The 24,568-nt window shown below is 32.3% G+C and overlaps 1 protein-coding gene across 1 annotated transcript; it reads right to left on the reverse strand.

Annotated features, from left to right (window-relative positions):
• Positions 1–23,804, reverse strand: LOC148272530 (acetylcholine receptor subunit beta-like 2). Its single transcript, XM_088239928.1, has 7 exons — positions 23,584–23,804; positions 21,404–21,603; positions 16,714–16,842; positions 14,149–14,310; positions 12,591–12,747; positions 11,032–11,159; positions 1–180 (listed from the first exon to the last, which is right to left on the reverse strand). The coding sequence occupies exons 1-7, from the start codon at positions 23,639–23,641 to the stop codon at positions 1–3; spliced, it is 1,014 nt and encodes a 337-aa protein (XP_088096054.1). The 5' UTR covers positions 23,642–23,804.
• Positions 23,805–24,568: the final 764 nt, after the last annotated feature.

Below are 24,568 nucleotides of genomic sequence, written 5' to 3' on the forward strand. Positions count from 1 at the left end.
TTACCTGAAGTGTACGTTGAGAACGCATACCGTCATCCAGACACTGAGGGAAACCAGGATCATGGTGAAGAGCAGGTACTTCCCCAGGAGAGGGATGGCGAGGGAGGTGGGAGGAATGATCTCGGCCAGCAGCAGGAAGAACACCGTCAGAGAAAGGAGAATCGATATGCACAGAGTTACCTGAAACGCCCTAGCAACTTAGCACCACTGGACCACCAACTTCCAACCTTTCCAAGTCTGATCTCAAGCTTATCAACTCGTTTTTAATTTTCAAAACTGAAGGTTCTTTTTTCATCAATCTATTATTTTGTTTTCCATTTTTTTATTTCACTGAATAAACCTGCAACTCCTAGCTTCCTTCAGCCTAATCTTCAGTTTATCTACTTGTTTCAAATCACCACAACAGCTTAGTTTTTGATCTATCAATCGTTTTGTTTTCCACGAATAACTTTTTATTCTCTCTACTGGACGAAACAACAATTTCTGATTTCTTTTCAGTCAGTTTTCATTGTATTGAATCTGTTCAAAGTTATAACAACAGTCTAGCTTTCTATTTATCTATTTTTGAGTTTTAAATGAAGAATCTTTAAAAATTATAGCACCGTTTTGGCTATCATAATTAATTCGATTTTGTACCTAACAAACCTTTAATTTTCATCACTCTGAACAACTCTATAGTATGATTCTCGTCCCTCAAAACTATTAGCACAGTTTCAATATCTTTCTGTCAAACGTATTCAAATTGTTCCACATTCATTTTCATATCGATCACCTAAAGCAAAAGAACTACATCTGAATTTTCGATGTTCAGGGTTATCCTCGGTTAAAAATGTTGATTTTGAATTTTTTTTCAGCTTAATACCTATTTCTTATTTTTTGGCATATTCCACTTACGATCTTTTTGCACGTTAATTACATTTTTTTTTGTGTCATCCGATTTCCGGTGAGATCACACGAATTAAATGTGATTTTTCTCAAGCCTGGGTGCTCTGTGCTATAATTCACCACTGTATTTGGGCCTCTTGACTCTTGATCTTGTGGTGCAAAAAAATCATCATCAAACCCTTATCTGCACCTGATGGTGCATAAGACACTGCATTTTAGTTTATAACAGTGTATATTGTGTGTTCGGGAAGGGAAGATGATCAGTTTTATATTTCAGGTACCAGTCCAGGGGCAGTGAAATATTGCGGTTTAATATCACCTCATTAACAAACATTACATGTTGACCTTCCCAGAACCTCAAGCATGGTAGGCAAATACGCCAACCACTACACTGCAAAGCGGACTTTTCTCTACTCAATTTCCTTAGATGGTTTTTTTCTTGGGGGTAGCTTTCAAGTCAAAAACACGTCCCATTCTCTGGTTCTATTTCACACATAGAAGTGTTACGGCATTTAATAGTAACCTTAAAGGTCGTACATGTCAATAGTTCAAAAGCACTCTGTTCAATGTTTTTTTCTTTTTCCAGTCAGTGTGTAACTTCAAATTACAATCATTAAAATGGCGACTGCTGTTTTCAATTTTATTACAACTCTAGACATATTAAATTACACCACTTAAACTTCATTCCTAATTTGGAATAAGCATATTTCAAGTATTCAACATCTGAAAACAATATTTGAGTTCATTGAAAGTTAAGTGAACTAACTGACATTTTAAAGGTGAAGTAAAGTCATAGTTTTTATTATATTTCTGTAATCAGTATAATTAAAAAAGCTTTTTTTTCCTGTTTAGTGTGTACAAATACAAAATATCCATGTTAATAAATAAGATTACAGCAGTTAGTAAAAAATAGGCGAAAAACTTCTAGAGTTTAACTAACTTTAAATATTTATTTTATTATATTTTGTCACTTGCAATTGGTTAATTTTTAATATTAGGTGTTAACATAAGTTGCGTTAATTTTTTCAAATTTGATAATGAGCAAAAAAAATTTTAAAAATCTTAAAAAAGGATTCTTTTCTGCTGTAGAATATATCCTATTTGTTTTTACGTTACACATATTATAGTATTTTATTACAAACATTCAAAGAAGAATGCAAAGTAGGTGAAAGTGAGCATTTTTGACGCCTGCGTTCAATTGAGGTAATAAAGCTGCTAAAGCTGCGCGATTTTTGCACATTTTACGGTGAAGATGTTTTGAATAAAAAGACAGCTCGTTGATGGTTTTAACGTTTCAAAGACGGTAATTTCTACCTGGAAGACATGGAGCGTTCCGGACGACCGGTGGACTCGGTGAGGACAGCTTAAGCCATATTATTCATTAAGACCCCCTTCAAACCACCGTTAAATTGGCTGAGCAGATAATTTGTAGTAATGTAACTGTATCCTGCCATCTTTAATCAATGGGAAAATTCCAAAAGCTCGGCGCTTGGGTTCTACATGATTGGAGTGAAAACAACGAAAATTGTAAATATGAGGAAACTGCCAATCTTTCTGGAATGCTTGTGGGAGCGGCAAAACCAACATGGGGGTGCTCTCCTGCGGTAATACAGCAAATATATCATGGTGCTATTGAACCTTTTATTACATATGCGGCCAGCTTATGGGGTGAAGCGGTAAAAAATAAATACAATAAGAAAAAACTTGACAGCTTACAAAGATAATTTGTCATAAAATCTTGTAGAGGATACCGAACAATTTCACTCATCTCAGCTCAAGCCCAAACAGGGTTTAAAACCTTTAAACCTTAAGATTCAAGAAAGAAAGGACATTTTTAATGTCAAGAAATTTAGTAAGCGGTATTCCATTCCAGGTGATCGCAAGTATCAAGAAACTGCAAACTATCTCGGTTTACGTCACCCGTGTGAAAGAATTCCCGAAAGTATTCTTTTACTCGACCAAGGTATACCTCCTTATGCTCCTAATGAAATAAGTATTTTTACGGATGGTAGCCTGCTTGACGGAAAAGTGAAAGCGGGATTCGTTCCTTTTGAGAGTGATAAAGAATTACCAGACAGAACATTTAAACTAGACAATTTCCGCTCAGTTTTTCAGGCTGAACTACTCGCAATACGAGAAACTCTCGAATGGTTATTAAAAAAACCACCAGAGAGGTGGGTTATTGCAAAAATATTATCAGATTGTCGTTCAGGCGTTCAACCTATAACTGATACTCGGTCGGTAAATCAAATTATTGTAGATATTTAGAGTAAAATTAATCATTTAAAAATCAGAAGGATGATTATTCAAATATGCTAGATAAGAGGATATGCTGGTATCGTAGGAAATGAGAGAGCAGATGAACGAGCAAGAGCCGCAAATTTGCTTTGCTAAACGCTGTATAAAACGAAATACGCAGCAGCTGTTGTAATTTATTTTTTGTTGTATCCTCTTGTTCTCTTCATTTGGAAAAAAATGGACAAGACGTATGTTAACACCAAATACTTAATCCTTTTAAAAATTAAAAATAATAAAAATTCACCATTCTGCCCATATTTGAACATCTATATTCCTTCGATTCCTTCATCTGTTGATGTTTGTGAAGTTAAAGAGCTGAAACCTTTATTGGTGCTCTCAGGTAAAAATTCTGACTAACAAAATCAAGTAGAGATAATTTTAACATATTACAACACAGATGAAGAACACTTTGGAGAAGGTAAACCAGCCCATAAGATCATAAGCCCTGTACATGCCTAGACTTCTATATTACCTTCTCTTAAGTGTTCTTCGTCTCTGTTTTAATATGTTAATATTATCAACTCCTCAAGGACCTGAATCCAGTCCTTGCCTCTAAAAATTTGGACAAACTCTAAATATTGTCGATAAATCCACCTGGTCCATGAAAAGTATAGAAATTGAAAAAAATAAAATGTTATGAATTGCTTAGTATGTAGGTGAAATAATTCAATGAGATGAATCTCACCCGCATAAATAAAGGTTTCAGCTCTGTAACTTCATAAACATCAACAGATGAAAGAATTGAAGAAATATTGATGTTCAAATATGGGCAGAATGGTGAATGTTACGCAGTGTGTAAAGTGGCTACTCAAACCAGCCAATTTTTTTTTTTAATTTTTCATTTCATTTCATTTTTTTGCACCACAACAGGCCAGGAGGCCCAATTACAATGGTGAATTACATTACAGAACAACCAGGCTTGAGAAAAATCACATTTTAATTTTTGTGTTCTAACCGGGAATCGAACCCGGAACCTTCCATGCGTGAGTCAAGCGTCTTGACCACTACACCACGGAGGCCGCCAATGACAGGGCATAAGCCTTGTAGATACCTAGACCTATATATTAAATTCTCTCAAATTTTCTTCAGCTCTGTTGTAATAGGTTAATATTTAAATACCATCTCAGCTTTGTATGTGTCGAAATGAGTTATGTAAAAATTACTCGCAAAATGATTACATGAAAAAAGTTAGCTAAAGGAGTCTATTTTACCCATTTCAAAAAATAAGTTACGCTTATTTTACTTTAACTTATTTTATTGCGATGCAATATATGCAATAGTTTATGTATAATAATATTTAACATCAAAGCTTAAATTCTTCTGTTCAAATTACTACCTTCATTGACTTGAGCACCTTTGACGGTGAGTGCACTTTCGAATTAACCAGATTAGCATTAAAATTGGCGTCGTTACTTGATTTTAATTGTCCTTCACATAAACAAGTCAAGTGCTACACGATGTTCTCGGAGAAGCTTGTTGCTATAAATATTACACTTGGAACTAGGATAATCGAATTAGTAGCTCGACTTGAACCCTATCTCGTCACTCAAGCTGAAAATTCAAGCTCCCTTACTTTACATACTTCAATACACCCAAACGGGTTCGATATTACCTACTTTTACACGCAAATATCACACATTCACTTCCATTGGCGGAATTAGGTGCTGGCAAATTCATTAATTATTTTAGCATAAAGTTGATTTATCTTGATTATTTGAAAATAAAAATTAAAAACCAATATCCTTTTTCCATTTTATTTAGATTTGAATTAGAAATTGATAAGTTTTTTGGTTTCAAGTATGGTTTATACATTCTGGGGTGCTGTTCTGAACCACTCTCAAAATAAATACACGAGATAATACGGCCACAAGAGCGTTTGGAATGCCAGCCCTGGAATCAGTTGTTATATGATTCCTTTTTTAATTTATTTTATATCATGTATTGGAAAACAATACACATTTTAATGAAAACAAAGATTTTATTGCAATATCTTATTCATTTTTGTCTTACTTTATTTTTTTTGTTAAATCAAAAAAAAATCCAAATAACAAATATATTTTACGTTTGATCTATTCATTAATTTATTAAACCACATAGATACATATGTCAATACGTCCTACCTAAAATGGAAGGTGGTTAAAAGTCATTTTCAGAGAAACAAGATAAATCATCATTACAATATTTTATTTTATTGTTTTATTGGATTTTGGGTTAATTTGTTTTGTGTTATTTCAATTGTATACTATTTATGTCCTTTTGATGAATTAAAAATAGCGAGAACCTACTGCAAATAATTCATGTATTTTTCAAAAGCTCTTTTACAAAATGGAGATTAAAGATTTGTTCAAGTTATGTAAAAAATTTAAAGTTATTGATAATCAAAGATAAAAGCAAATGAATAGATCCAATTTTTCACTTGAGCAAATAAAATCCTTTTAATTATTAATATCTCTGCATAGTGAAGCTGAAAATCATTAAAATTAATACATTTAACATCTAGTTAAACTATAATAACTTTTTTAACATAAGTTATTTCACAACTTCTATATCTAACAACAAATAGCTTACTACATTTAAAGCAAATAAATACGATGTTAGCAAATTATCTAAAAACTTCTGAGAATTATTTTATTTTCTAGCTCCCAAAATTTATTACCTTCTTAATTTGGAAAAGGGGGCTACATTTAAGACGGCACTTTCTAAGTAATGAACAATAATAATTATACTATTACTTTCTAAAGTTAAAGGGACTTTTTCTTGCAGGTATTTCTTTATCTAGGGTGGTTTATTAACGCGGGATATGATATGAACTTTAAAAGGCTTGCAAAGTTTGCGAATTTCTACAGGACGGAGGGCGAGAACTAGTGAGATTATTTAATTTTGTGTTTTTATTCATTTATTTTATTTTTCATTTATATGTTGTTTAAATTACTTACCCCATTTGTTGTCATGACTGATTTATCAGACGATTATGTTTGCTTCCAATGTATTCTTATTCAGATCTGCATATTTTTATAAATAACCTGTATTGTAGTTATTTTCAATAACTCGTAAGGCGTACATTTTTCAAGCTTTTTTAAAGAAAGATGCCCATTTTCAATCAGTTGTACAAACAATTGAATAAATAATTCGTAAAAACTAACTAAGCATAATTAGTAATTAAGATTTTTCTTTAATATATTTGTACCTTTTATTTTTTATAATTGACACATTTTATATTTTAGCAACCACTTGAACGAATGCATAAAAAAATATTGAGTACTTTAAGGTTCCAAATACAGTATTCCATGTTCTTCTTTTAACGTTATTTAATTTAAAAAATCTACAGTTTTTTTTTTTTAAAGAGACACCCTCGCTAGCGACTTCTAGAAATTATGACTGTACATCTTTTTTGTAAGAAAAATGCAAAATTACAACAAAGATTACTGTTAAGTTTTTTGTTTAATAGTTCTGAATTTAAATTCTTACTGATTTTGGTGCGTGCCACACCAGAGTATTGTTACTCTGGTGGGTACTAATGGCATATTTATTAAAGGTAGCACTAGGGCTATAATCTCTCTCTATTTCGTTTTTTCTCGAAGTCTTCGGTCGTCACGGAGTGCACTGTACTTTAAAATAAATTGTAAACAGTCCACTATTATCAAGATACCGCCAAATTCATTAAATTGGCCACAACTACCAGCACACATTTTTCCAAGTACGTACAAATTCGTACGTCGCATTTTATTCGCTTTCTAATATGTACATTCGTGTAGGTAATTTAATAAAAGTTTATTTATCAGAGTTTCAAATCTAATTGTAAATGGGCTACTTTGATTATTTTTCCCTGTCTGAACGCCTCAGATTTATTTTATATTTCAAAATATATTTGATAAAATTGCGGGTATGTTTGTGTTTTTTCAAAGCCAAGGCTAAATTTTCTGTCGCCGTGTGCATTTGGGAGGCGTGAATAATGTCTTTGATAAGCTTATTGCATCGTACACTTAGCTGGAAAACTGAATTTGATAACACATTAACATCGAACGAGCTACAAACACACACGCACACTGTATATCTAGAATCTAGACTGTCACTCGGAGATGTATAAGCCGCGGGGAAAATCTCCAACTAGTTCAACTACATTGGTGGTCCAACTTGGTGGAAGAAATTGCAAAGGACAAGACAGGCAGCTTTATGAACAATCCCGAGCAGTTCAAAAAGCCGGTTCGTCTTATTTATTTATATTACACATAAGAACTCAGTAATGTGAACTGCTTTGATAGAATTGTTCAATCGAAAGGGAGGGTTTCTATGGGGTAATGCTAGACACAAAACAAACATATAGGATTACATATCAATAGCGAATTAAATTCCTTCTTTTATATTGCGCAAGTTAGAGAATGCACGAAGGAATGATATCAGATTTTCTCTTAACACTCGTAAGAAATGTCAAGCATTGCGATCACATTTGAAAAAAAATAATCTTCGCCTCTTGTTCCGTAAACTTGATTTAAGCTGATAAATCTAGTATATTTTATCAGAACATTGGCACATTGATAACAGTAACTGGTAGCTTTCCATTCAGCCTATTTATATGAGTTATTTTTTTATAAATTTGCCAATTTTAACATTAATGGCTGACTTCCCATGCCACATGCTGCTAACATGGTATACAACCATAGAATTAAGAATAGTCCAGAAGGAGCGTAGAATCATATTTGAATACATCGGGCTATGTCCAATAATTCCCCCACTTATACACACTTTTGCCGCGCGCATACGTTAAGTCACCGGGTATGTTGCTTGATGGGGAAAAAAATAATCATAACACAAATGTAAGGTAAAAAAAAAAAGCAATCTGTTAATTTCTCTAAAATTGTATTGTGCACGCGGAATTATTGATTGACACAACAGATTAGATAAATAAAGGGTCACTTAATAAAAGTAATTGAATTTATGAACTTTGAACTTTAAATATAAAACAAATTTTATTTTACACAAGATGGATATTTTTATATCATGCTAAATAATATTTGATTTTTTAAAGATAACGTCGTTCAAATGTCCCCCACGGCGTTGTTTAATCCGAGGTCTAATTTTCATTAGTTCTTTTATTAAATGAACAAAGTTGGGTAAAAAAAAATCTACCCTGCCAACACTAACCAAATTTCCATTTTGTTTCTTCGACAATCTGACCGATGGAAAAATAATTCAATTTTTAAGTAATTCATTTGCTACTTAAACATTCGTTTGTTAATAAAACATGAAATGTGATGCCATCCTGTTTCTTTAAGATCCTAGCAGTATTTCTACACTTTAAAAGGACACAACACGGCATAGTTGAATTCAAATCAGGAGTTGCGTATTGAGCGACGTCCACAAAGAAACTAATGGGGCAAAACGTAAACCTACTCATTTAGTAGTTGAGCCGCCTTCTGTTTGATGTGCGCATGCGGTTTCTGGACTATTCTTAATGCTATGTATACAACATTTAACATTTATTTTTTGTACAACAATCATATCTGCTCCAAACATTTGCCAAAAGCCCAAATATTTTTAACACAATTAAATTTTTTAATCGTCGAAATAAATTAATCTTTCGTTTTTGTAAAATTGAACCTTTTTTTCAAAAAATTACTCTACTGGGGTCTATTTGTAACAATTTTGAATAATATTTACGATTTATGTGTTTACCTTAACTAATAAATAATGTTATTTATACTTACCCTCCCACAACAAACTGTAACTTATTTGTTATTTTTACATATCGCATTAGTATAATGTAATAACCAGTCTTATTTGACCAAATTGGAAAAATATTAAAATAATATTGTGTTTTACTATGTTTTGACGATTTTTCTTGAAACATAGGCTCAAATATATCAATGGTGCTTATTTGTTTTTACTAACAACCTATTTTATAAACAGCCTATTTTAACTCATATTTGTATAAATGTCAGCCTTCTTCTTTTTAATAGTAAAATTGAGATTTAAATCAGTACTAACTTAATTTGACAGTACAAGAAAATTATAATGTTGCAAGAAAAACCCTCAGTTAAAATTTGATATTTTTTTCAAAATAATTAACAACCGTGTTATTACACTTTTCCTTGTCATTAAGTGCCTGGTTGTTTAGTCAATGTTAATATTATAATAATACGTTATGTTATTATTTTCTACCGAGCCAAATTGCCGTTCATCCTTTTGCATATTTTTATTTTATTTTTAAATGAATATTTGCGTTGTTTTGATTAATCCAAGTATTTCAATTTCGTGGCTATCAAATAATTTACTTAAAGAAAACGAAAATCAAGTGGGGGGAGAGTCGGGTTTGAACCTCGGACCATTAATCCCTGAGTCCGCAACTCCAGCCACGGGACCGCAACCTGATTTATCATCATCATTACTCCCCTTTCTGCACCCAGTGTTGCATACAACACTGCTTTTGTAAACCAAATGCAGCATATTTTGATGTTGCATAAATGCAAGGTGATCAGTTCAAGAACAATCAAATATTGCAGTTTAAACAATCTTTAAAACCAATGACTCACGTCCACCCTGTCAGGAATCGAACCCAGGACCTCAAGAATGGTACACGCATGTGCCAACCACTACACAATGAGGCGGACTTATCCTCGTTCGATTCCCTTATTCAGATTTTTTACCTTAGAGCACCCATTGAGTCAATAACACTTGTTCAGGGTCCTGATTTTAATCACACATTTACATCCGCCTGGACACAGAAAAAAAACTAATCGTAATTTATCATCTATAATATATTTTTATATATTCTTCTATGGAAATGCGAGAGTACGTTTTGTGTGTGGGCCCCTTAATTCTTCTAAAGGTGTCCCGAAATTCGCGCGAAATTTAAATTTTGCGCCATTTGTGCGATAAAGTATTGCCAAAGGAAAAAAAAGACAGCGCGATAGCTTACAGTTTTAGGTTATTAAAGAGTGAATTGTTACGTGAACGAACAACGTGTTTCAAACTGTTGAGCAATATTTCTAAAAAATGCTGATGTTTCGAATAAACACATTTCGACGAGGCTCATTTTTATCCTGATGGCTTCATTAATCGTCAAAATAATCTCATTTGGGTTTCAAAAATCCAAGAGTGATTGTTGAGAAACAAATGCATCTACGACGTGTCACTCTTTGGTACGGAATTTCGGCTGGAGGCATAATCGGACCATTCTTTTCCGAAAATGCGGCTGGTCAGGCAATAACAGTAAATGATGATGGCTATTGCGGCATGAAAATCCAATTTTTGTACCTAAATTGCGAGATTTGGATGTGGGCGATATGTGGTTTCAATAAGACAATACCGCATGCCATACAGCCGGAGAACCAATTCAATTACTTCATGATTTATTTCCTGGTCATGTAATTTTCCGTTTTAGTGGTCAGAATTTACCGCCCAGATCATGCCATTTATCGCCGTTAGACGTTTTTCTCCGGGGTTTTTTGTCTAATTCTAAGGTTTATGTCAACAAACCCTTTACCCTCCCACGCCTTGAAGGAGATAAATAGGGGTTATATCAACGAAATTCACCTACATTTATGCAAAAGAGTCATGAAAAATTTAGACAAAAGAGTGCGTGTGCACTAGCACAGACGTGGAAGCCATTTATTTGATATGCTATTCCCATACACAACCTTGCACTGTAAACTTTATAAATCAATAAAAAAATTACAATTTTTAATTAAAAATCCGTTTTTTCTGTCAGAATTATTTTTTGCGTGAATTTTGGGAGACCATTTTCAAGAAAATTTGGCAACAGCGATTTGGCTCAGTAATCCAAATAATTACACTTAAGATATCATCACACGATCGTCGACACGTCGTTCAGGCGCACAATACAAATACCTTCTCGCCGGAATCAGATGGCAGGTAAAACACCAGAACGGTTAGGAAGGTAATCCCAACACATGGAATTATCAAGTTCACGGTGTAGAACAACGTCTTGCGCCTCATCGTCAGCTTGAAAGTTATATCTGGAAGCGAAATCCGTTAGACATCGAAGAAACTAACAACACAACAGCTTTATATGTATAATATTTTTAAGAGATAAATAAATTACTTTGTTTTATGAACCACTTAATTCATTTACAGAACCGACTAGTTTTGGCAACACCACGTTGCCCTCTTCAGGGTTATTTAATCTTATATTGAAGAATTGCTAGGAAATTGGTGTTCGCATCTCTATAAATCTGCATGTGATTTATGTATTTTTGTATATACTACGGTGATAGTGAAGATGGAGATGTATTTTAGTATTTGCATGTTGGTGTAGTGAATTTCCTAACGAAGAGACGGTTACGTCTCGAAACCGGTAGACTAAAAAGTCCGTTAGTGGTTATATACTTATATTTACAAACATTATTTAGCACGCGTCGAACAAATCGCTATTGTCATAAGGTCTTGTCCGTGCGCGTTCACGGGAGGACTGTACGGCCGCGCGCTGTGGTAGGGGTAATCATCGTTCCACGGAGATAGACAGGCAGGCTATCTCCGTGGCAGTGTCTCGGAATAATGCCCTGTTCTACTAATTACTGTTTACACGTGGACAATGGTTGAGTCCTGGGTCAAAACAATATTATATTATAAAATTTATATTTTAAGCATTAACTTTGTGGTAATTCATTATGATAAAATAAATATAAAACTTTGTTTTTAACCATTTTTTTTTCTTCCCTCTTGTTTCAAAGCTACACAGTTTTTTTTTTATCTAGGTGTTATTAGATATTGAATCTCATCCTATTTTATTTTTAATAGTGTTTTCTAAATATTAAATCGAAACATATGGAACTAATAAGCCAAGTCTTTTTGTCGTCACCCCTATCTAGTTTTAAAGATCGTAACCATCTCACTCCACACTTCCTATCTTTACAACATGATGCTTCATATGTTTAGATTTAATATTTAGTAAACACTGTTAAAAATAAAATTGTATGAGATTCATTTGTTGATTAAACCTTTATGAAGAACCTTGAATCGGGTTGTGGTCATGTGGCTAGTGTCTCGGACTCACAGACCAAAGGTCCGTTATTTCGAATCCCACTCTACCTCAACTCGATTCCCATTTTCTAATAGTCAGTTATTTACAACTCATTGAAAATGCCCTTAAAATTAAATATATGGGTAAATCATAAAAACGCAAATATTTATTTTTAAAAACAAAAAATAGCTTCTGTAGCTTTGAAACCGGTCGGTAGAAAAAATAAAAAATACATATTAGTGGTTAACTACAAAGTTGTTTTATGTCTATTTTTTTACAATATTTTATTACACACGTGTTAACAGCCTTTATTTTAGACACAGAACTTTATATTCTTTCGTTCACCTGTAGACAGATTCATGTGTTTTTTTTACAAGAATATAATTTATTGACGACATATTATTTCGTTTAGGTAAAAGCTCTGTACCTGAAAATGGTTCCTTACAGCAGGGATAAAACTCTTCGTTTCTAGTAGCTGGAACTTCCAGGATGTCCCATTCTACAGACAAGTAGAACTCACTCAGATCTATGCCGACATGTACCAAGTTACTTCCAGGAACCTGACCCATATGTTTTAAGTCAACCTGAAATCAACAAAAAACTTTCGTATTAATTTGATGACAGTATTATATTAATTTACAGTGTATACGAGCATATGCAAATAAGATAATTATCGTAAATATAAATTTTGTATTTGAAGCACTTTCTTTGTATTTTTAATTGAATCGGCATTCACTTCGTAACACTTCATTATAAATTATTGTTATCAAAGTTTTATTTTCATAATAATTCACTAACTTTGTGGTTATTTGTTATAATAAAATAAATAAAACCACTTTGTTTTTAACCACTAATTTTATTATTTTTTTCTCTACCGACCGGTTTCAAAGCAAACAAGCTTCTTCGTCAAGGTTTACGTAACTAATGAATTCTTCCCTATTTTATTTTTATCATGTACACTAAATACTACATGTGGACCCAATAAATCAAGTCTTTTTTTCATACAAGGGTGGTAATTTGATATCAATATTTTCGAGGTTGGTCTTCCTAGACAGTAGAGGACTAAATGAAATATTGTTTATTTGGTTATTAATTATTTTTTTCTTATTATGAATCGCTTTTTTAATTTCTAAGGTGTTTAATTTTAATATTTTATTTTCAACATGAAGTACTTTTGATCCAGTGTCTTTATTGAAGTTATGATTATTTTCTATCAGATGATTTGCGAATTCAGTTTTTTTTTATTATGTAAGCATCTTTAGTGTTCTTTTACTCAAATTTTAAATTTTATTTTAGTTTTTTTTTATATACTTAAAATCAAGCGTCTATGAAGACAATGCAGCAAAAATAACTCAGTTTTAACAAAACATTGTCGGGGGTGTTACCGGGAAATTACCGCCATTACCGCCATTACCGAAATGAACGCCATTCCGCAGGCAACTTGTCAACGTGTTTTTGAAAATTTGCGAATCCGCCTTAAACAATGTCAACAAGCTGGTGGAACTCACTTGGACAATATAATTTTTAAAACTTAGATATTATTTAAATTTCGAATTATTGTAGTTTCTGAAAATACAAATAAAAAATATCTAAGTTCTTCAGTGATTTATTTTTTGTTCATTGAAACTAAGTATGCGGTTAAGGCCCATCCTATATAATTTGCCATTTTTACTTTTGTGTCCCTTTTAAATATCTCCAACAGCGTCAGCACAAACTGTTTTTCCTCCCGACTTCCAGAACCAACCTGCCTCAGGCTGTGCCGATTGGAAGAGCAGTTAGGCAGCTGAACATTATCACTTTGGAGATAGACATCTTTCACATCAGTGAAACTATGTTTTAGAAACAAATACTCTTACTATTGGAGAGCATTCTGCATTCACAATATAGAACCATTACTTAAGGGTTCCTGGTCTGACATTAATATTTACATACTTAAGTGGTTTTCTGCACCACGAATTTTAAATTAAAATTAAATTTATAATTACCTGAATTCCATTGTAAGTCCATGATCCAAATTTCATGAAACAGGTCTGCTCATCAAATGGAAAATATTCTACATTGATTTCACAGGATGATTTATAGATGGCGGGTGGTTTCCAGAATACTTCTCCGGTATATTTAAGAGTTGCTTTTGTCATTAATGTCACCTACATTTAAAAAAATACATTGTTACAAGATACGTTATAAAAATTCACAAAAAATACCGTAGTAGACAAAGATATCTGTAAGTGAATTTCACACTTTGTATCCCGGAGCCGTGTAAACACGTGATTATATAACCACGCGTTGTGTCCCGGTCCTGTATTTTCAAGTGATATTGTGTAAAAAGTGCATTTCATTGACATCTAGTGACTTTTATTAGTACGTTTTCGCTGCTGGTAAACTACGTGAAAACGCGGGACCGGGACACAACGTGTGGTTATATAATCACGTGTTTACACGGCTCCGGGATACAAAGCATAAAAAAAGGAGTGAGACGCTGTAGATATATGTGCGAACATTGCAATGTGGCTCTCCATAAAGGCCAATGTTGGCAAAACTATCATACAAAAATGACTCATTAAATTGTTTCAAATTAATATGAGAAGTTAGAATTGATTTGACTTAGGGCCTATTTCACCACCTCTGAGTAAAGTCTTGATTAGAACTACTCGTCGAGTAAAACAAATAATCTGTTTCACCACCGCTAAGTAGCGCTATTCGGCGAGTAAGTCCCTGAGTAAACTACTCAAAGCTCTTCCCTATGATCAACTGCTAATCATAACCTAGAGAAAAAATAAAATGGCGGCAAAACAATTTGACAACCGGCAAAGAGGGTTTGTGTTTCGATTTGTTAGTTTGGAAAGTGTGTGTTTTTATAAATTATGGAACTGATAGAGCTTGTGGACGATTTTCTGTAAGACCGAAAGTGGTTGGATTTGGAGCACGCGTTAAACTCCGCTTCTATTGATTTCCACGCGGAATTTTTTTCTTTCCACAAAACATTTCCGCTTTTTTTTATTTTCAATCACATTTTTGTGGCGCAAAACTAAATTTATTAGTACTTCGCATTCCTCAGTACTAAAGTTTACACCCCTTCGCGCTTATTCTCCATTATAATGCAGTTTTTAAAAAACACGTGCGACTCCCAAAGTAATGAACGAATACAATAAACAACACACGAAAGCTAGCAGTAGACGTTGTCATGTTGTCAGACGTGAGCCTAGATCGTTTAAATACGACGTTGTCACACAATGTATCTTTTTAGCAAATCAAAGGATACTCATAGGTCGTGAAACCGTTGCTCGGTAATCGGGACATTAATCATCGGATTAAGTTATGTGATGGTTAGTTATTCAATACTTTAATCAGAGGTGGTGAAATAGGCCCTTAATATTTTTAGTATTATGACACGTTTAAGATACCCTTCACAAAGCATGAAATTTCACAAAAATGGGCCGGGCACGGGGTAAATTTTTTTAAGTGTTAATAATATTATGTACGCCCAGAGGGCTTTTCCATAACAGACACAATATTAAAATTTAAGCGTTTTATGATACAACAAGACACGGTGTTGGTAATAAATTAGTTAGTTATAATTTCAATTAATTATAATTGGCTGATAAATATGTACCTAGTAAACAGATTTTTTTAAATAATTTAATTATATTATTATTTATAGATATATACATAAATAAAGATAAAATACTACATACGAGTAAAGGACATGATGTTGGTAATAAATTAGTTGGTAAAAATTGGCTGATAAATATGTATCTGATAAACAATTTTTTTTAACAATGTTTGGTTATGTCCAAATGCTTGCAGACTGGCTGGATTTCCTCCCTAGGGAGTTGTTCATATTTAAATTTATTTCAACAGAGAGGGAAAAAGTTTTCGAGAAGGGAATATGGAAGTCTAGGCATTTACAGGGCTTATGACCTGTCATTGGCTGGTTTAAGTGGCCACTTTACACACTGTGTAACATTCACCATTCTGCCCATGTTTGAACATCCACATTTCCTCGACTCTTCCATCTGTTGACTTTTGTGAAGTTAAAGAGCTGAAACCTTTATCACGTGGGTGAGATTCATCCGGCTGAACCAAATCACCTACTAGGCAACGCCTGGAAACAATTTTCCAAAAAAGCAAAAAAGATAACTGTACGTCGGACTCATTATATCTACCAAAAATCAACGATTCGTTGTCTTGTTTTGCGCACCTCAAAACTGAACCGGTTTTGTTGTTTTTTTTTTAGAAAGAGTTTTAAAATGAAATTTTCCGTTTTGATGCGCTATTCGTTTTTCAAAAATAGGTATCATATTTGTTTACCGTTTGTCCGAATACACCAAATAAAACTGGGAGATTTTAAGAGTTACTCGATAGTTCTAGTTGCTATAATAAAACATTTCTCAAATAAACAAAACAATATGAACACGCCAACGGAAAATATCTATAGTGTGCGAAAAAATCATTGCTGAAGTGCAATCTAGGGAGAAAATATGTTAATACATTTGTGTGAAGAAAAATAATACCGCGTTTCCTATAAACGTATTAATGTTAACTTATACCTCATAATTTCCATCCCAATTATTATACAAGACAATATCGGGAAGCCAAATATGTTCTGACGGTACATACAGCATCTCTACACCTCCATACTCCTCTGGATCCCACCGCAGCTTGTAGTCGAACCATTTCTGTAAAAAAGAAAAACATTTGTTTGTTTTTTTTTATAGTTTTTCTTTTAACACGGGATCCATTGAATCTCTTATAAACGTCCGTAACTTAAAACAATTTGATTCAATTAAACCATTACTTTATTCAATCAGCAAACATAAATAAAAATCATCAATTTAATTCGAATCATTCAAATCAACAAATTAACAAACACAAATTTGTTTCCACTCTGTATTGTCCTGCAAATATTCTACGGTTCTATAACAGGTCTTTCCAAACAGCCTGTGCTTGACAGCATTCTTTTTTTTTATATTAGCGAAGCCTGAATATCAAGAGGTACTTTATTATAGAAGCGTAAGCAGTTTGAATCAAAAGAATATACCTACATAGAAAATATGATATACAGACAGAAATTTACAAAAGTTTCAAACACTACCCGATATACATTTTATTTCTCTCTATATACCTTTATATTATAAAACGCTCAATAAATAAATAAAAATTATACATTTGCTAAGCAGTTATTTCAAAATTGGTTTGGCCGAATGACACAATCCATTTTACTTCTACCAAACTCCAATACAATTTTTTTTAAAACGTTTTTTAACATTTTCTCCTGACAAATTGTTTTATTGGAAAAAAATTATTATATTTTATTGAAAAAAAAATTGTACCTAGGACACGTACGTCATAAATAACTACTCTGACCTATTTTTTTAGTATGTATATTTATATATTTGAACGAATAACCCGCTATGCCTCTATTTTGAGGCTTGTCAGCAGGTGGGATAAAGGGGATATGGAAGGAGGTAATGAAAATTTCACCACAACACCTAGACTAATAGAGAAAAAAATCTTTCTTGGATTTTTTTCTCGCAACTGGTGGGAATCGAACCCGCGACGCCAGTTTCACAGTTGGCCGTCTAACCAACTGCGCCACGGCGCCTGTCCATATCCAAATGATTGTAGACTAGGTAGACCTAATACTGAAAGTTTAACCCTCTTAACCCAATATCTCAACAAAGGTGAAGGAAACAATTTGAAAAAAAAGCAGGCGTCTTTTCACATTATTTGTTGCTTTCTTATAAGTGACATCTGTTGACTTTTTGGTGAAGTTTTCATAGTATTATTTTTTATTTATGCGATTGACTGTTCTTTTAAATTATTTTGTTTACCATTAGAGTACACTTGAAAGAATTATTTTTCAAATATTTATTTAACTTTTTGCACGTGCATATTTGTAAATTAGCGAGCTTTTTGCAAAGTGGCAATTTATTACAACCATCCAATAAAACCAATGTTGTTACATTCTTTAAGCTTCAAAAAGTGGACGTGAAAAATAACTACCCATATAAAATAAAAATAAAAAATAAATAAATCATACAAGAGTTGATCAGTTGCATTTGATGAGCCAATTTAATGGCCTATTATCATGATGAATTATAATGGCTTCTGCAATAATAAGCACATATTTTTCTATACATATTGGCAGTTTAACAGATTTCGGCTTTTTATTCATTAACTTGTCATTCGTAAAGTTATTCTTTTTAGAGTCTGTATCATGTATAGGTTAAACAATCTTTCAAATAACGGTGAATCAAATTGTTAAATAAATAAATATAAAAATTGTGTTTTTTTTGTCACATGTTTTTTTATTATTTATTTACAATTTTAAAAAACCCGTTAGGGTTACATTAGAAATTTAATATTGTCTAGTCATTTTATGTCTCGTCTAGTCTAGTTAGTTCAGTCATCATGTGCTTTTTCAGATTGATTTTAAATTTGTCTCCAGTAAAAGTTTTCAAATAGTAAGGTAGGTCGTTGTAGTTTTTACTATCCAATAATTCAGTGTAATGAAAGAATTCAATGTTATTTACGTACAAGTTGTCTTGACCTGATTTTTGAGGTTATGTTGTGTGAGTTGCTTTCATATGACACGTAGTCCCGCCTCAATTGACAATATATCAATTAATTCAATGGTCATTCGTGACAGTTTTAGATGGTGTATTTCATTTTGTTTATCAAGACTATCATTCATATAATTATTCTTCTTCTGATGTAATTGAACCGGGCTGTGGCCGCGTAGTTAGTGTTGCTGACTCAAGAATCAAAGGTCTGAGGTTCAAATCTCTAACGGTTTATTTTTAAAAAATATATTAATTGGCGTGGGGGCCTGAAGACGCCATTTATTCACGGTGGAGAGAATACAGAAGAAGTATCTTTGTTATCTGTACATGAGATAGTATAGATACTATCCATTGCAGTACCTATCATTGTTCCTTTTAGGTTTGCTTGGTACTCGTATCACAACTTTGCGGGCCAGTTATTTACATTAATATTAAACAAACGCGTGTATGAGTTGTCTTTCAATCTTGCCCATTAGTATAAGTTGGAGGATTTCATACAGGAACGTAGTTATGCAGAAAGCAGTCAGCCATAGAAAAGTGAAACTGAGATAATAGCACCTTTGTGAGAAGAGTGAATTATCAAATCTACACAACAGTTGGAATATTTTTGACTTTGGCAAATGATCAACAATTAATACATTCGTTTTTTTTGGCATTACAAACAAGAATCTTATTATGTGTTTGAACAGTTTAAATAAAATTTAAAGTACCGTAATATTTTTCTAATCCTGTGGGTGTTTTTTGCAAATTGAGAAATTCCGTTTTGTAATCGACACTATTTTCAGAAGGTGATTTTTATAGTTTTTTTTTGTATGAAAGCGGTCCGGCTATTTTTAGCAGAACATAAAATTGACCTTACTGCACCCGATAACACTAATATCTCATTTTTCAAAATTGTGGACTGGCTGTTTTCTGCATAGCTACGTTCACTTGCCCCACGCAGGATGTGACCCAGATAGGAGATCTTACGGACCTTTATACATTTAACAACTGTCTGTTGTAATTAGCTCTCCTCGGGACCTCTATTTGCTGACCAAATCCACGGTTCATGAAGCATTCTTCTGCGAAGCCACATCTCGAATGCTTTCAACCGGTTCATAGTGTGTGCATTCAAAGTCAAGGTTTTAGAGCCATACAACAGAACAGACCACACATAACACTTCACCGTTCTTTCCCTAAGTTTTACATTTAATTTATCATTGAATTGATTGAATATGCTTTATATCATGGGTATACTGGGAAAAAGCTTTCACTCTCAAATTCCTGTTTTGAGAAATCAAGCATTTAAGTTTTGTTCCGATTTTACTCTGTTATATCTTATTTAAATATGATAAGATGTTAAGTGCTCATTTAAGAACATGTTTTTAATTTTTCCGTTTCTTAATTTTATATTAAGCAAATATACGGTTATTTTAAGCTTTTGGCCTGAATAAAATATCGGGTATACGACTTTACCTTAAATTTATTTCTAAGACTACAGATATATGACATTTAATATGACTTGGTGTATTTTGCCAATTTGTAGAGCGTTAAAAACTTTACTAAACTGCATCGTTGGCGTAATTTTTGATAATAAACTTACATTTATCAAACATATTGACAAGATTTCAAATGAAGCGCTAAGTATGTTGGGATTTATTTGTAGGGTTACTAACAAATTTCAAAGTATCACACCAATCAAGTCACTTTATTGCTCACTAGTTAGAAGTCGTTTAGAATATATTTCTCCAGTCTGGTCGCCCCATTATCGTGTACATTCTGATTCACTCGAGCGCGTCCAGAAGAAATTTCTAAAATATATTAATTTTAAACTTCATATTCCAGCTGCTTTATTTAATTATAATCCATTGTTATCTTCAGAAAATCTTTTAAGATTTTCTGATAGAAGAATCCAAACTGACTTAATACTTCTTAATAAAGTCATTAATTGACTGTCCTGATTTACAGAAGTTGGTGTGTTTCCGTGTACCTGGTCGACATACCCGCCACAGATCTCCTTTTTGTTCTTCAAGTTCTAGGACCAACCATCACATGCACTCGCCTATTCCTAGGCTCCATAGATATGGCAACCAGTATGAGGACAATGCTGATATACTTGGTTCTGGACTTGATAGTTATAAAACGAGTCTGATTTCTTTTTTCTCTCGCAATATTATTCTTAAACGTTTCTTTATTTTTTTTTGTTTGTTTTTTCATATTTACGTATTTATTTCGTAAATATTTTTGGTTGTTTATGTGTATTTACCCACTTGTTACTTTTGTTATGGTTTTGCAATTTTATAATTTTTTGTTATGTATTTATATATGTATTTTTTTTCATATTCATGTTCAATATATGTTAAGATCGGGTTGTGTTCCTGTGGCTAGTGTCTCGGACTCGCGGACCAAAGGTCTGTGGTTCGAATCCCACTCTGCCCCAACTCGATTCCCATTTTCTAATAATGAGTTATTTACAACTCGTTAAAAATGGCCCTCAAAATTAAATATTTGAGTTAATCGTAAGAACGCAAATATTTCTTTTATTAAAAAAAACGCCAATTTATGCCGTTATGTAAAAAAATAAAAAAAAATTAAGTCACATTCGCATGTTTTCGAGTTAACGTTTTTTGCCAGTATACCCACGATATAATATATAAATGCTTAAAGCTGTCTTAAAAGAGACTTGGGACTTTACCTGTTCTACCCAGAGGTTGGTGGTCATGACTTGGTTCTTCAGATTGACTTCCATGAGCTGGCTCAATTTGAGACCCAACCAGACCGTCAGGGTCTCTGTGTTATTGATAACTGGTCTGATGAGCCGGTTATAGTTACTGAGAAGATCATCATACAAACGTTTAGCATCTGGGTTCGCCTCTATGTGCTTCACAGTGGCAGCTGAAACATATTATTCTTTATAAGTATGATTATCATTTATTTTTTTTATGTTTGAAGCATTTACATACTTTGTGGAACATTATTTTTTAATATATTCAAATAAAATAAAATCACTTTGTTTTTTCATTATTCTTATTTAAATTTATTTCAACAGAGAGGGAAAGCATTTTTGAGAAGAAAATATGAAAGTCTAGGCATTAACAGGGCTTATGACCTGTCATTGGCTGGTTTAAGTGGCCACTTTACACACTGTGTAACGTTCACCATTTTGATTATCTTCGAACATCTGTATTTCTTCAATTCTACCATCTATTGATTTTAGTTTATGTAACTCGCATAGCTGTAAGATTTTGATTTGTATTTTCTATATCATGATGTGTAATGTTTGATAACTTTGTAAATATTTCTAATTTTTTTTTTCTTTCAATTATGTTGTGATGGAGGCATTAAGGGAGACTAGCGTAGAGAAATCGTGTATATTTATTGATTGCACGCTTTTTTCTGCCCTAGATTCTGACTAAAATCACTTAGAAAAATCATGTAGAAAGTAAATTCGTTAATATTGTATAATATATAAAATAATAGCGTATTGAATCCAGTTTTCCAAAAACAAAAACTTGTTGCTTAAAACAATAAAAAGGTTCTTCTACGCTATCCTTCAAAATAACTGTTTGAAAATTGTAAAGTTCTAGATGTGCGGCAGTTATTTGTTAAAGAGGCACTTGTGAATTTCTGGAAATCTGTAGATAAAGTCAGGACACAGCAAAATATACAGACGCGATCAGCGGGAAGGATTAATTACCTTGGCCCTACCACTCACTCAAAACTAGCTCAAAGAAACTTTACCTTCCTCGCTCCGAATTTTTTTAATCAACTTCCGGCAGTCATAAAGAACTTCATAATTGCCAATGTATTTAAGAAAAATGTTTGCAATTAGATACTGCACATCGATAGGGACAAGGTTGTCAATTTTTTTTAAAGTTTGAGATTAGCAATTAACATAAATTTATATATCTGCTTTATTTCCATACTTTTACTTCTATTTACTTGTTATATATCTTGATTTTTTTTTTCATGATTTATTTTTGAATTATTTAATTTAGGACACATTCTTATTTGGTCATATTATTTATTACTCCTATTTCTTACTACAGTGTAGAGTGAGTTTTTAGAGACTATATCTTAATTATCATTTCAATTATATGTTTATATATGTATTTTTTTTTCAATTCTACTTTTTTTTACTATTATTTAGTTGATTTTAACCATACTATTATTTTGAATATTTGATTATTTATGAATCTTAATTTGTATAATTTATATTTTAATATTTGTCTGATTATATTTTTTAAATGTATTCTTGGGAATTTTATTATTTATTACTTATATCTTGTTTTTCTGGATTGTTATTATATTGCATCACATGTCATTATATTTTAATCTAATTCATTTTACTATGTATTTTTTATTGTTTATTATTATAGTTTGACACGGGCACAGCCTAAAAAACCTTTATAAGTTCACTAAAATTTGACGAGTGTAATTTTGAATAAATAGACACCCTGGGAGTAAAATCCAGTCTTTTGTCTACAAACATTAGAAAAATCTAAAAATATTGTAATTTCAATACAAGTAAAATGCGCTTGTTTACCTTATGGTTCTTTCAAAATATGAGATTTATGGCAATTCCATTATTTAAAAATTATTTATAAAAGAATTTTCTCTAATTTTTATATCTTTACCCAACCTTTCGTAGACATTTTAGGATGGAACTGCGTACTTAACTAATTTTCTCAATGTTAGTAACATATACATACTTTTTTCCCTAAATGCCATAGAATTATGACACGTATAAATTATGAGATAAATTTTGATAATTTCTTATGATAAAACAATTTTTTTATTATTTCTTAATAATATACCTACCTATTTTTTCAAAATATATTTTTCCAATTAATATAATTTATTAAAGTAACTTACCACTTTGGATTGCTCTCACTATCAAAAGAACTATAAACAATTTCACAAAACACCCCATTTCGATTATTTTATATCAATAATCTTTATCATCACACATAATCGTTCAAAATTGCGTGAATTTCAATAATTGTTATTTTTCTCGTGCTGTATTAAGTAAATAAACAATTGAGGTTATGTTGGGGTGAAAAAGTAGGCGGTTACATAGAACTTGCTTCCCTTACTGTGGGCGCCCTCTGTCGGTCCATACAGCATCGTTTTTCCATACAAATCGATACCACACCAGCGCCGCGCCTGCGCTGCGGCAAATTGCATAACATGAAAATGAAAGCTTTCACTCCCGCCAAAACTAATTTTCTAACCTCAAACTTGTGACGTGGGTAAAATATCATAAATAAAACGCGCTTATAATAGCCAAAGCATTTAATAGTACATATTTACATAGTAAACTTATAATTGTAAAAATAAAATTCGTAGTTAACTCTTACGTAGGACGAGGAAATCTTGTTTGAATTCATCTTCTTAGAAAATGTTGTAATTATAGTAGTATTTTTTAAGTATTAAATCCATATGGTGCATAACACAGAAAATAAAAAGAAAAAGTAAATCAAAATGATCACATAAATTAAATCTTTGTAGCACTAACTTCGTGGTTGTTCATTATAATAAAATATAAACACCTTTAACTTATAATATTAGAAATCAAACACTGATTTGAGTCTACTGAACACTTTATTTTATTTTTACACATATAAAAATATAAAAACCAAAATTCCGTGACCATTGTTTCACCTTGTTGAGGCATTTTCTTGTAAAAATAAAATAAAGTGTTCAGTAGACTCAAATCAGTGTTTGATTTCTAATATTTTAAGATCAAATATGGAGTTCTACAAAATAAACACCAAATTAATCAAAAAAACACCTTAGTTTTTGACCATTTTCTTTTTCTACAAACTGTTTTCAAAGCTATACAAGCTTCTTTATCAAA

The sequence above is a fragment of the Micrasema longulum genome, unplaced genomic scaffold, assembly GCF_059751315.1.
Source record: "Micrasema longulum isolate JH-2025_06_02 unplaced genomic scaffold, ASM5975131v1 h1tg002306l, whole genome shotgun sequence".
Classification (NCBI taxonomy): Eukaryota; Metazoa; Arthropoda; class Insecta; order Trichoptera; family Brachycentridae; genus Micrasema; species Micrasema longulum.